Source organism: Micropterus salmoides, unplaced genomic scaffold (genome assembly GCF_014851395.1).
Source record: "Micropterus salmoides isolate LMB-PRFRI ecotype aquatic unplaced genomic scaffold, ASM1485139v1 Ms_hic_scaffold_3, whole genome shotgun sequence".
NCBI lineage: Eukaryota > Metazoa > Chordata > Actinopteri > Centrarchiformes > Centrarchidae > Micropterus > Micropterus salmoides.
The window spans coordinates 35,859,919-35,874,393 of record NW_024042261.1 but is presented as its reverse complement, the minus strand read 5'-3'; the positions used below and the strand labels follow the sequence as shown (position 1 = coordinate 35,874,393).

The following is a 14,475-nucleotide window of genomic DNA, read 5'->3' as shown; positions in this document are numbered from 1 at the left end:
CTTTCGGTTTAAATAGCTGTATATAATGTACTGTCATTCTTTTTGAGTATTAAGTTCAAGTATTTGCCCTAGACTCGTTTTTGTTAGGATGGAAAGGCAAGTTTCCCCAAGAAGAAAAACACAAGCCAGCTGTTAAATACAAACCTTTATATTTCAACTTCCTGGTTGAAAAACAGACACAAAAAGCTCACGTTCAGTAAAAAATGTGACTATGTACAGTTGCAATAGCAAAAGGAAACTAACAGTAGTCTTGTCTGTATGACAGACGCTACATGGACCGATGTTACACCCACAGATGGAATAAAGTTTCTGTAGTTAATGCAACATGTTGACCCACTGATGATGGTTTTACAACAAATATTCTTGTTTTGTTTGTCATCAAAACAATTTGTTTTTTAAAAACAGCACGTGTTCACTTTTGGTTTAACAAGGAATACATCTACTCTGAAATGCTATAATATAGCACATCCATTTAGAACTATAAAAGTTTTCTCATCATAATGGAAAGGATTCATTACTGTTGTTGATATTTCTGTTATATCCCCTCGGTGAATCTGTGAGTGATCTGTAATACTGAGTACATACACTGAGTATACAAAATGTTAGGACCTTTTCAATAAAACTGCAGAATCCTTCTCCCATATGAAATGCTGCATGGTTACCAAGTAAGATACACTCAGGACAAATAAAACTGATCACACTTCTACTTTCACACAGACTGCTGACTTTAACTACCATGGTATATTAATCAATTAATATTTCCAGCATTTCAGTTCAGTTTTCTGAAGCACTATTTGCATAAACTAATTAAAAAACTAAATATGAGTAATTTGAATGGATTTCTAACATGCCAATCAGCTACAAAGGTAGTGAATTACGCGCTGACCCAGTGGACCAAAGGTGCATCGAGCAAAATCCTGTCACATTCTGGTGGGTGTATAGATTTAACTGGTAGGACAACCTGGATCTGATGGGATGTTCTCTCTTATACAGAGAGTGGGAAAAAAAAACACAGCCATGTCTGAGTGAGAGCCGAGGGGCTAATATTCTGTAGACTCAGTGTGTGACTTGAAATACTGAATGCTTGGTGCCTTTTTTGAGGCTCAGACCTTCTAACCACTACGTACAGGACTGCCGGTAATACAGTCAGAAATCATTAATGTAATCACCAGACCTGGGCCAGCATGTGATTTAAATACTTGTCATGGTTTGTTTACCAGATATGTGGAGTTTACTACATAGAGAAGGAGAGCTTCTAACAGAGAATTAAGTTTTAAGTTTTATTTTGTTTAGTGATAATATCTATAATATCGACTACTGTACATATTTCTTTCAAAATAAGGTCCCATAGTGGTCCACCGGAAGGGAAGGGACTCTATAAGTTAAAATTAAATCTTGTTGGATCAGGTCTAATCATCACACAGTAATGATGTCATTCTAAGAGTTGCTGACACCATCATGGGCGTAGCCATTGTGATAACATTACTCAGTGTATGTCACCTTCAGGTCTGATGGGCAATCTGATTGATTTTTTGCAGCATTTCCTCCGACTCCAGCTGCTCAAGAGTTAAAAGAGACAGACCCAGCTGGTCCTCCTGGAGAAACAGGGTCAGAGGCATAGAGAGATCATTAGAGACAGATAAAAATCAGGGAAACAAGAAGGTGAATGTAGTGATCACAGACTGCCTTGTCAACTATTTTATGTGTCTTGTTAAATGAAACTTGTTCACTGTGCAGCTCTAAGTAATTTAAAATTAAAGAGAAGAGAAGGCGGAAGCTGCTACACGCTAATAACTATTGATTTGTTCTATGAAACAAGTGAGAACTCAAGTGACGACAAAACAGACTAACTTGCGAAGTGAGATCGCAAAAATCAAAGTAGATATAAAATTACTGTTTTCATTTCCAAGTTTTTTACTCTTCCGTTTATTTTGACTCTGCACAACCTCAAAATTATTATTATTAATGTATCGCTTTCATGAAAATGTCAAGTATAGTCCACGCTCTGATTGTTCAACTTTTTCAAGACACAAGAGGGACAAAAGTTAAGATTGCTGGTGAGGTAATATCTGTAATTATTTTCATGATCATGAGAAGTTATTAAAAGTACATGCATGTCCTCTCTGGACTATGACTTATAACTTATATGCTTAAGTTAACTGTGGAATAACTAAATTCAAACATCTTTACCCACATCGCCTCTGGCCTTTCACACAAAAGAGACAAGAGTTTAAACTTGCTCTGCTCCTTTTTTTGCTTCAGGTGACCTTACCTTTGATGTCGGAGTAGTTAACAAATCACTTAAATGTAATTTCAGTTAGACAAATTTGAAGCACACCTGTGGTGTGGTGCTTGGTGTGTGGTGAGTCGTACCTGTCTGAAAGGCTGAGCCATTTGCCGCAGGAAGTGTTTGGACAGCTGGACGGCCTCGTCCACGGTGAGGTTCAGACTGCCGTCACTGATGTGCTCTTGAATCCAGCGAGGAAGCTTCCCACGTTTGTCTGCTCGGGCGTAACGCTGTGGACGTGAGAGGGAGTGATCACATCCTGACTGATCTTCACTCAAGGCAATAAAACATCTGCTCCTACTTTAATGCTAAAATCAGAGGAGCGTGGTTGCAATGGGACCTACCAGCAGTGAATGTGTAGCAGGCTGATGCTAAGAAAATGTGCAATGTTTATAGGCATGTTGTAGTATAGCAGGACCAAAAACCATTTAGACTGGGTAGAAACACACCTTGTCAGCAAAAATCATGAGTCCGTAGTCAGTCTTTCCCCTGATGGCTCTTCCCACACACTGGGCCGCGTGACGCATGGCGTCAAACGTCAGAAAGTCATTCTCTCTGATCTGAAACTGATCCCGAAGGTACTCCAGACGAGCCTAAAACGTGAGAATCAGTGAGGAAACAAATACGGTGAAGCTACGAACAGAGTGATGACAACAAAACTGTCAGACTGAGGAACGGACGAGACGGACATGAGATTTACAAATTAACATACGAAAACATCTGTGCTTGTTCCTTTTTTAAACACCATCATCAACACACAAGATCAATGATCACAGATTAAATGAGTTAAGGAAAGTATATAAAATAAAATCAGCACTACAATCAACCATATTATACAGTATATTTTGTAACTTGTGTTTCATCACTTTTCAGGACCGGTGAACGATGAAATAGGCACTCAGTTACCAGTTTATTAGGTACACCGAGATAAAACAAATGCAGTCTAATACTGGAATAAATCCTCCTTGAAACTGTAGAGAGGTCTTCATTCAACGTAATGGTCATTTTGGAGACTGTAGTTTGTGGTGTTGTTAAATGCATTGCGTACGGAGAGGTACCGTCATTTATTTATTTCTATGTGTAAATAATAAACTGAAAACTCAGTGCATGTTGCTGGTATGTTTTGTGTATTTTGGTCATCATTTGTTGTTTTTAAAATCACTATGTTTCAGACTGACCAGTCCTTTATTTGTGAGTTAAGTGAAGACGTGGGCTGCGTACGAAATCACCGCCTCATTCACTATATAATAGATACCGGTACTCGATAGTTTGTTCTGAGATTTCAGACACTTAGTTTAGTCATCACTAAACAGGTGGAGAGTCACATGTCTGTAATTTAGTAATAGTAATTCATTCTATAAAATGTGATGCATTGCATTGTGGGATTGTTAACAGATATATAGCGAAAATTTCACCCACAATTCGGACAGTCAAGTAAAATGCAGACAGAAAAACAGGGATAGTTCTGACCTTCAGGATGCGGCTCTGCGTGTAAACATAAGGCACTCCAAACATGATGACTGCTCGGCCAAAATGATGCACTGAACAGAAAACAGAACAAGATTCATTGTTATTATGTTGATAAACAGACCTCTACAGACCCACATACGACGTTGAACCTTTATATTGTATATAACCATAAAGAAATCTGTTGTTTTGCTTTTACTGTTTGCTTTCATTACTTTATACTAGATCCACATTTTCCCCACAGGGAGTTTCCTGGTTAGTCATTTTAGTAACGTGCAGCATCCTGATCATTTACCGAAATCAATTCCTTCAGACACCTTTCCCCTGGCCACAGACAGGAGGATGGCTCCTCTGCCGTTCTCACATGCCTGAAGAGAAGAGTTAGACAAATCCCAAGATAAAATATTACCACGAGGGTGCTTTTATTCCTTTACAGCACCACTGTTGCTAAATGGAACAATCACAGGCATGTGCTATAATTTTGTCTCCCTACTCCCCCTTATTTAATAAGTATAAAGTTAGATGACAGGCGTCTCTCTGACCTCCTGGTATTTTTCCAGGGCCATGCTCGTCTCTGCAGCATCTGGAGTCTCAATGAAGATCAGCTTATTTCTCTGGATATTCTCCAGGATGCCCTGCAAACAAACATATACAAAAACACACATTGGGAAACATTAGACAAATGTGCTGTGCTGATTTAAGTGAAAAGATTAATTAGGATCCATGTTTTAAATAACCAGCACAGGTGGGTGCGCGGTGTCTGTCCACACACTGACCTGTTCATACCAGGACGCCACTATGTTCTCCATGTAGACGTAGCTGGTGAAAAACGCCACGATGCCATCAGGAACAATCGCAGACATCTCTAAAAGTAGGTTGCCGTAGTTACGAATCACAGCTAGAAACAAAAAAATAAAAAAATGAAATAGTAATGTGATTATATTTTAACAAAGAATACTATGTTTGAGGTATTATGTTTTGACAAAGAAACAAATGTGAGACTATACTACTAACCAAAGTCCTCTCTGGTCTCAAACTTTGAGCTCAGGGCCACCTGGTCATTTCCCCTGCCAACAATCTATACAGGATGAAACAGAGAAAGAAAAATAAGACAAAATACAATTTTAAGTGTGTAAATGATGTGATTAAGGGTTTGCATGTGGTCAAGGATGGAGAGTTTCTGTGACACAATTTGTCAGACCAGTTCCATAATTTCTTTTGCAATCCACCAGAGCCGCCACAGTGAATGCGTTTTTGAATGAGTGTAGTTACACACCAGGGGACAGAGACAGGTCCGTGCCAGCGTCATGGTGAAGGATGCCATTGTAACAGGGCGGAAGTCGAGGATTCGGGGATAGATGTCCAGTGGGGAGAGAGTCTAAAGAGGTCAAACAGAACAGAGTCAAAATAAGAGCAGGTATTTTCATTTATCAGTGCACAACAACAGTCTTTTTTTGGGGGAACACAGAATTTTGTGACTTCATGCGAAACAGAAAATCAAATAGCTTTATCACGATATTGTCTTGTGGGGCGGCGATGGTGATAAGTGGATAAGACACATGCCTCAGGTGTGAGAGACCTGGGGTCGGTTCCCACTGCTACTTCTGACATATATAGCAATTGTAAGTCGCTTTGGATAAAAACGCCAGCTAAATGACTAAAATGTAATGTAAAATGACTTGTGGATTTTCCAGAATGAAAGAAGGAATAATTTAATATTCAGGTGTGAATAAAGAAATTGCAATAATTTGCAACCAACTCCGATAATTTTCAACAAAGTACACAAGATTATGATGCAAATCATCAAAAGTACAATTACATAAATAAAAAACAAAGTGACAAAATTACATGACTGAAATTTCGGGATAATATTTTAAGAAGCAAGATTATAGATGAAAAGTATCCAGTAAAAAAACCTCGAACAAACTGAAAACTATTCTTTGCTTTAAGTAATCCCCACTCTGCAGAGGCATTGTAAGTAGACATTGTTTTTTTTCTGGACTGAAATTACTGTAAATTGAGCAGAGAAGAAAGACGGTAACCAACTTACCCCCGAGGTGATGACGACAGACTGAAACCTTTGAAAAACTGGTTTGATGGCTATAGATGGATCCATACAGCTGAGAGGGGAACAAAGTCACATGTTAATATGATACTCACAGTTAATGTCACACAGACTTAGTCCTGCATGCTCTCAACATGTAATCAACTAATTACAAACAAGAGAAACGTCAAATGAAGATTTTTTTTATTGTGTAAAATGATGTGCTAACAACTGCTTTTCTTTTGTGGGCTTCAGAATTAGGCTTTTCGGTCTTTGTCGCTGAAATATCTTGCAACTAACTAATCTATTGATTATTTTCTCAATTAATCGATTAGTTTTTAGGTCCAGAAAGTTGTGAAAAATGTCAACCAGTGTTTCCCAAAGCCCAATGTGACGTGCTCAAATGACTTCTTTTCCACAACCCAAATATATTCAGTTAACTGTCATAGTGGACTAATGAAAACAGAAAATATTCACATTTTTCGTTTCGTTTTTTCTTTAAAATAGCAATTAATTAATTTCATTGTTCACAACTAATTGATTATTTGACTAATCGTTGCAGCATCTGTACTACTTTTTCAAAGTCATCAATTGCTTTGGTTGAGTTGACCAGACAGTACCAGAGAGACATTAATCAATACTGTTTCCCCAATTAAAAAAAATATTTGTCAACCTATTAAGCCCACCTGAAGTGCAGCACAGGGTTGACGATGGTTGGAGTTCTGTCTTCAAAGGGCTCAATGATTATAGTAAAACCTTCAGACAGAAAGACAAAATATGCTTAATTAAGTTCAAATTAAAAAAATATAATAAAAACAACCAAATATAACAATTGGGAGATATCAGAAACTGAATATGACTTCTACCACGTATATTAGTGATATATTATTTAACAGTGTCGGCTTTCAGTGTTAAAGATGTGTGTTTTAGTACCTTGGCTGTAGGTGCTGACCAGGGTAGCAAAGTTGGAGATGAGAGTAACAGCTGAGAAGTCTGCGATGTCGGCGATCTCCAGAGTTCGTAGCAACGACTGTAAGCGCTCTGCACAAAACCTGGAGAGACACAGCGGCGTGGAAGAAATATTCAGGAGAGAAAATGTGTCCAAATGAGGATCTGAAGAAATAAATAGAGCTAGTAAGAGTGGGAAACTGACACAAGTGATTGTGGAAGGAAGATATTAAAAAGGTCTGAGGTGAGAATTTAAGGTTAATTTTTAGTTTTATGCGTTGCTGGCGCAGACACTGACCTGAGAGGCTTTCGGTCGATGCAGACTTTGTCGAAGATGTCTTTGAGGAACTGCGGGGTGCTCTCCTGTACGACATGTTGGACCCTCAGACGGGACTTGAGATACTCCAGGAAACGTCTCAGGAAACCAACAAAGTGCTCTGCTGTGCGAATAGTACCGGGCACCGCCTCTGAGAGAGGGAGAAAAGCAATGTCAACTTTTTGGAGACTCATATTTGTGTTTCTGTCTGAAAACCACATTAATTTAGTGCTGCCAGTGGGCATACCTTTAAGAATTTCGTCTGGTAACACAGGATTTGACAGGTAGATGTCGGTTTCCCTGGCAACATTGGCTTCCTTCAGCCCCTCCACCAATCGCCTGTACTCCATCTTCAGTTTAGCAGCGTCTGTATCCTTTATCCTATCAGACAGCGGGGGAGGCGGAGCAGGTTTGGTTTCACATTAAACAGCGGCTGTCAAGTGTTTGTGAAAGGCTTTCTGGCAGATGGGCCCGAAGGCAAACTTCTCCCACGCACAAACATCATACAAAAGTTGGGTTTACCTTCTAGACCATTTGGAAATAGGTATTTCAATGGGATAATCCCAATTTCCTTATTATTCCTTATTTTCAATTCAATATGATTTATATAACCGCAATTATTGAGGATACGGTTGCAGTAAAAAAAAAGGATGTTAGTTACCTTTAGATCTGAATCATTTTCCTTTTTATGATCCCCCTTTTTGAACCGTACAGGAGGAGACTAGAAGTTTATTTATTGGTGTGATTTTCTTTCCACGTGTGATGCTACAAAACAACCGTGAATCTGGTAGAAACTAGATTTTGATGAGATGCGTATTTGTATCTCCACTTACCCTAAAAAACTGTTGTTGGGCGACTGAATTTACAAACAGAATATCAATAAATGCAGACACACATAATAAACATTTTTCCAAGTAATGCAAACGTAAATGTAATTAAGTGAGATGCACTTAATGAGTTAAATGTTTCAGTACACTTGCTGCTGGCCTCCACCAGGATCTTACTTTTGTATGGTGTTCTGAAGTGTGTCCACGTTGTTCTGGCAGCGGTCAAGTGTTCGTCTGGTGATGTTCACACTCATGGAGTCGATGCACACGTTGTCTGAGGAGCAAGGGAAATAAACAGGAGGAAGTAAAGGGAGTGGGTCAAAAAGATATGAAACAATGAAGCTCTTCCCCGGAGTCATTATTACATTAAATAGTTTAAATAATTAATTAAATGAATCTCAGATTTTTGTGATCGTTACATATTAAATTAATCACTGTGACAGATCTTCCCTTTTACCTATGTTATGAGCCTCATCAAAGACCACTACAGACTTCTTGGCCAGCTCTTTGGACACCAGGTCAGCTATCTTGGGGTCCAGCAGGTAGTGGTAGCTGTACACCACGATGTTGGCGTGCAGAATCTGAGAGGAAATAAATACAGGAGATAACAGGACAAGCTAAGAGATACATAACATTATTCAGTAAAAAGTAACTGTGGTTTTTTCAGTTTAGATTCCTCTTACCTCCTTCCCACTACAAGCATCTGTAATGTGGTTTTCAATAAATGATCTGCCTTTGTGTAACGCTCAGCCAGCTATAAATCCATCCCAAATTACTAGGAAAAGCATTTTCACACCAGGCTAAACATTTCATGTTTGTATCTGTCTGTACTGCAACGTACTGAGTAGCGTGCCAGATAGTAAGGACACCAGCCTTTCCTCCGACCAAAGTCCTTCAGGTCGTCGAGGTTGTAGACGCCAGCGGGAAGAGGCACCTGTCGGCCGACCGCGTCAAACTCCTACAGACACAAACGTGGAACGAGAGGAGGTTCAAGGAAACCAGAGCAGAAGACAGATATGTGCACATACACTGAAGCTGACAGAAAAGCAGGGGGGGGGGGGGAAATCACATCAACTCTGGATGGATTTAAGGAAATGCACGCGCTAGTGAAAGTGTAGCACACTCTGCAGCTGACGGGAGGTTTTACTCAAAAAAGAGAGGTAAAATATTTAAATCAAAAAGCCTTATAATACAACGATTAATTAATCACAGTGTGATTCTGTTGTACAAATCAGCTTCTAATCAAATATTTACCGGTTCTTACTAGTACTTATATGTAGGTACAGCGGAAGATAATAAGAATATGGGGAACAAAAGAGTAACAGACAGGCATTTTAGAGAAAAGAAGAAATAAGTAATTTTCTTTGTGAAATACCTACGGGGGGAAACAGTACTGGGAAATACAACACTGTTGTTCTGCAGAATCTACCCCGAGGTGACACTGCTGTATCCCGGCATTGGTGGTAATGTTGGGAACACAAACAATATTTTCTTTGTTCTTCAACAACATTTACATAGTGAGAGATTTTCCAACAGTCCCTTTTGTTACCGTTCTGTACCCCTGCAGTTTTAGTTGCATATCAAAACTGCAAAAGACATTAATTACTGAATAAATTCTGCAGAATATCAGTGTTGTTACCAAGTACTGTACCACATGGGTACACAGTATTTACAAAAATATTGCTTATAATAATTATAATTCTAAAGTTACTCCCTCGTTCCCCATTGTCTTGGTTTCTTCCAATTAGTTTTTGTGGTACCTGATTCATACGGTGAAATTACACTGTAGGCTGCTTTTAAAAAAAAACTCTTTTTAACGTCAGCTGGATCCTTGCTTGGTATGAGATGTCTGGTTTAATCTTAATAAAAATGTACACGGTTCCACCTTAAAACTCACATTATCGCTGATGTTGCATAACTTGTACGGCCAGAGCAAAGCACCTGAGAGATTTATCAGACAACTGGAAACCAGATATGAACTCTTGTCTGTAGTTCCACACAACCTGTTATGTGAGAACTTCTCATTGTTTGCTTTAACCTATTTAGAGTCATGTTGTAAATAACGGTCACACATGCACAGACGCTAAATGGTCAGTTCTTGTCCGGTCACATGCTTGCGTGAAAATCAAATGGTTTCGTGTCAGCAGCGTCTGGGTACAATCACAAACTTTGCGCACGTGAAGTTCAGTGGGCATCTTAGTTCAGGTGAAATATGACAGAACAAGCCATCAGAATACGTCACAGGCTCTAAGAAAGTATAAAGGAAATTTCTCACGGATATTTTATTGAAAACAAAACAATTAAACGTGAAGAAAATTATTGTTAGTTTCAGCTCTAATCAAACTGTCTTTCAACAGAAACATTTAGTTTAATCGCCTCTGATGGAGCATCAAACTAAATGTTATCATTATTTTTACTATCAAGTGTCTGTGTTAAAATTTACCCTCAACAACACACTCGCTTACATCGTTTAGATGTTATCCAAGAGTGACGGTATATTGTGATGAGGTGTTTTTGAGCTCAAACTTCAATTATAAAAATACCGGCTGGTCTGAACTGGATGAATTCAGGTGACTTGTTACCTCATAGAAGCGACACACAGGCAGGTCGGGGCTGCTGTGGCGCTGTGCACGAATGTACGATGCTGTCAGACTGTGGCACTTCCCATCAACCTCCTTACCGAACCGCAGAGAGCTCACCTGGATGGAAGCAGATACTGGTTACAGTCGAGGCAGAGGAGCTTTTATTTAATCTTTTAGACATACAGCAGACACAAAGACGGACAGAAAGCATGGTACTGGCTGCTTTATCTCTCTCTCTCTCAGCTTTAAATGTGTATGTTTGGCGTGTTCGTGCTTTTTTGTTATATGTGAGGTCCCGCTTTGTCCTGGACAGCAGCTGTTCGTACCTCCGGGTGGATGCAGAGGTTTTTTCTGGAGGAAAGAGCCAGAGCCAGGAAGTTGTTGCTCTCTCCAGTTTGCTTGCAATAAAACTCCATCAACTTCCTCAGCTCCTCCACGACCTTATCAGACAGCGGATCAAATATACGCCACAAGTTATGATGATTTTTAAAGCATCATCTTAATACTGTTGTAGATGTGTTTCATCAGGATCAAATGTTGTTGCTGGGATTAAACATCTATGTTCGATGGATTATACTTTTCATCAGTTTGTGCCGAGTGTGATTTTATTTGACCTTGACTCACTTTCTCGATCTCTGGAACTGTTCGGGAGCAGTATATTAGCTTGGTCACTTCCAAAGGAAAGGCCTGAGAGAGAGAACCAAACGTATTAAGGTATTCATGCAGCATTGGCTGATGGGAAGCCAGAGTGAACCATAGCAATAAGTCACATTAACAAAGATAAACTCACCTTTTGGTAGGCAACAATGAGAGACAGCAGAGAGATGGTCTTTCCTGTTCCTGATGGCATCTCCAGGACTCCATGACCCTGAACGTCAACAGCACAGTTAACACCGTGTAAGTAAGTCTCTGATCAAGTGACGATACTTTAAACTCCATCTTTTTACTCGTGTTAAAATCAGTCGCTAGGAGACAAACTGGGTTTGTGTCTTTTTAGTACAAAATTCCCCTCACATGGTTTCCCCTTAGTAGTAACTAAAGATTGTAATTTTCATAAAAATGATCTATTCTATCGTAACAGCTAGATGCAACTTGTTCCGAATACATTCAGGCATGTTAGCAATGTTTTACGCCAGGCAAAGAACAAACATTCACTCTAACTTGTCCAGAACGCAGCGGCCAAAATCCTGACAATAACTAGAAGATCTGAACATGTAACACCTAACCTGGCCTCTCTTCACTGGTCACCGGTGCAAGCTAGAGTTAACTTTAAGGTCCTCCTTTTAACTTATAAGGGCTTGCATGGACTTGCACCACCCTACCTAGCTGAGCTAATTACACTGTATACACCAGCTCGCACTCTTCACTCACTCAATGCTGATCAATCCTTTGTATAACAAAAAAAAAAAATCAGCAGGCTACAGAGCTTTTGTAAATAAAAAATGATTTGATCTGATTTGATATCCTTTAACCACAATCAATCATCACAGACACAGCATCACAATTTCCCTCTGGTAGAGAAACCTTAACTACAGTATCTGTATTGCCATTAAATACTATGATTCTTCAGTTGGACAACGTGTTACTGTGTTTTGTAGTGTGTGTGTGTGTTTACATAAAATACATTTTATTTGGGGTGAAACCTTTCAGGACACTTAAGGGCATCTTTCATACAAGGTAAGAAAAAGGTGCAATAATCCAAACAGTGCAAATTTAAAAGAAGTCTAAAATAAGATGTGTTTTTAGGAGTTTTGTGAAAGATGTAACTGAATCTGCCGACATGAGCGGGTAGTGTTTTCCAAAGCCTGGGTGCCAGGCAGCTAAAGGCTCGGGTATTTATGGCGGAGAGGCAGAATGGAGGGGTGACAAGGAGACCTGCAGTGGAGGAGCGGAAGGAGCGGTAGGGGGCATAAACTGGGAGGAGGTCAGAGAGGTAGGTGCCAGGTTATTACATGTGAAAAGTACGGTCTTAATCGGGTATTGCACAGGCAGCCAGTGAAGTTTGATAAGAGTAGGTGTGATTTGTTTGAGTCTTGCTGCAAAGTTCTGAACCAGTTGGAGTCGACTGATGAGTTTGTTGGGGATACCGGTGAGGAGAGTGTTGCAGTAGTCTAGCATGGAAACAGAAACAAAGGCATGGAGGAAAGTTTCAGCGCCAGAGTGTAAGAGAGAAGGTGGGTTTTGAGATACTGCAGACGTGGACAAAGGCAGTCCGAGTGATGGTTTGTATGTGGGATTCAAAGGAGAGAGTGTTATCCAGGCCATAAGACTGATCTCTCTCTTGTTGCTGTTTTGTTGGAGGAGGTTCATCTTCATTCCAGCTCCGGATGTCTTAAAGGCAGCTGATGATGGAGATGGGAGGTATACAATACACCAGCCTGACCAGCAGTAGGATATGAAACGGAGCTACACTGTTTTTAATCCCACTGAATGTCTCGTCTTGCATCCTGTGCAATAATAAACAGAGGGATACATAAACACCACCCACCTTAGCATCCAGTGTCCTCTTCAGCTCCAGCATGTAGGAGTACTGCTCAGGATATATGTAGTCATACGGAAAATACACCAGCAGACCCTCGATGTTAAGCCTGGAATAAAGTCCACACACGCAGCAGATTCAGCTCAGAGACTTTCTTCCTCTTTGTGTGTAAGTAGAGCAACGACGCTAGCTTCGTGTAACTTAGCAGCTACAAACTGGACTTCAGACATGTGTCGGGAGCTAAGCTAATGTGGACGCTGGTTCTGCAGCTCATATCTAACGTTAATTGAACAAACACACGGTCTGAAAACAGATTTTTTTTATACGTTAACCTGACTAAACTGCAGCTGTCAGCGGCAGGTTTAATGTTACCTTAGCTAAATTATGTTAGCTACAGTACCGTTAACCTTAACGCAATCAAGCTAACACTAACAGTTAACAATGTTTTTTTATCGTCTGTGTTAGTAGAAACACTCACTTCATTTTGGGAAAACGTGTAGCAGCCGCTCCTCTTCTTTGTCAGTCACTTTTGCTGTTTTGAAAGAGTCTTTTTGTGTGTCGGTAAAGAAAAACAAAAACAGTGCAGTGAGCAACAGACTCTTCTTGAACTTCTTCTTCTATGATTTTTTTTTGGCAGAGTTAACGCTTCAAGGCGTATTCCCTTTTTCCATTGGGTGAAGATATAACGTTATATATATATATATCTTTTATCACATTCTATGGTAGGTACTAAATAACCACGAGTCGCCTTCTTCGAGCATAATATTCCTAATACCGGAGCCACCGTGCAGCGTGTTTTATTTTACACAACTGCCTTTTTGAAAGGTTTATTTTGAACGTCCCCACCGGAAGTGTTAGTTTGCTATCAAGTCTGCATTGACGCGGGCTTGACAGTTAGGTTGCAGTTCCTGTCTGTGGCCACTAGAGGGCACGACATTATAAAGATTTAATTTACTTTAATTTAATTAACCCGACTAATGATGTAACATAACCTACAAAATTAAAAAAGCAAAACTCTGAGTCGAAGCAAACATGTTCATCACTATTCTCAGAGGTCCTGGGCAGCGTCTGTAAAAACATATTAAACAGTTTTCTTTGATATTCCCGCTTACACAGCAGTAACTAAGTAGATTTACTCAAGTGTTGTACAAATTATTAGGTATTAGTATTTTCTTTTCATGCCACTTTCTACTTCTCCACTACATCACACTCTTTTTACTTTACTACATTTATGTAACAGCCTAACAGTTACTTTATAAATTAAGATTTTTTAAAACATAACATATGAATAATTTATAAATACGATTATTTTGTTATAGATTAAACTACTGCTTGTTTTCTGGGACTTTGCTTAATAGTTTTCAAAATAAAAAGTACCCATAACCACTTCCATAAGATTTTATCAGTCTAAATAATACAACTGGTGAGACAAACACACAACACATATACACTGTTCAAAAAAATAAAGGGAACACTAAAATAACACATCCTAGATCTGAATGAATGAAATAATCTCATTAAATAC

At 39.4% G+C, this 14,475-nt stretch overlaps 1 protein-coding gene across 1 annotated transcript; it reads right to left on the bottom strand.

Moving 5' to 3' along the window:
- Nucleotides 1-130: 130 nt before the first annotated feature.
- Nucleotides 131-13,774, bottom strand: ercc2 (excision repair cross-complementation group 2). Its single transcript, XM_038693042.1, has 23 exons — nt 13,429-13,774; nt 12,960-13,059; nt 11,262-11,339; nt 11,096-11,158; nt 10,798-10,911; nt 10,472-10,588; nt 8,731-8,847; nt 8,347-8,470; nt 8,067-8,163; nt 7,310-7,443; nt 7,045-7,213; nt 6,732-6,850; nt 6,485-6,554; nt 5,805-5,874; nt 5,031-5,132; nt 4,769-4,832; nt 4,531-4,652; nt 4,297-4,389; nt 4,050-4,122; nt 3,758-3,828; nt 2,737-2,880; nt 2,374-2,517; nt 131-1,595 (listed from the first exon to the last, which is right to left on the bottom strand). Exons 1-23 carry the CDS (start codon nt 13,431-13,433, stop codon nt 1,503-1,505), a joined length of 2,283 nt encoding a protein of 760 aa, XP_038548970.1. The 5' UTR covers nt 13,434-13,774; the 3' UTR covers nt 131-1,502.
- Between the last annotated feature and the right edge of the window lie 701 nt (nt 13,775-14,475).

Excerpts from the sequence above, each read along its gene's own strand:
- ercc2 (XM_038693042.1), bottom strand. Across the intron at positions 8,848-10,471 it reads CTGTGTGTCGCTTCTATGAG|GAGTTTGACGCGGTCGGCCG; the intron begins GTAACAAGTCAC and ends TTGTGTCTGTAG. Across the intron at positions 5,875-6,484 it reads AACCCTGTGCTGCACTTCAG|CTGTATGGATCCATCTATAG; the intron begins GTGGGCTTAATA and ends TTCCCCTCTCAG.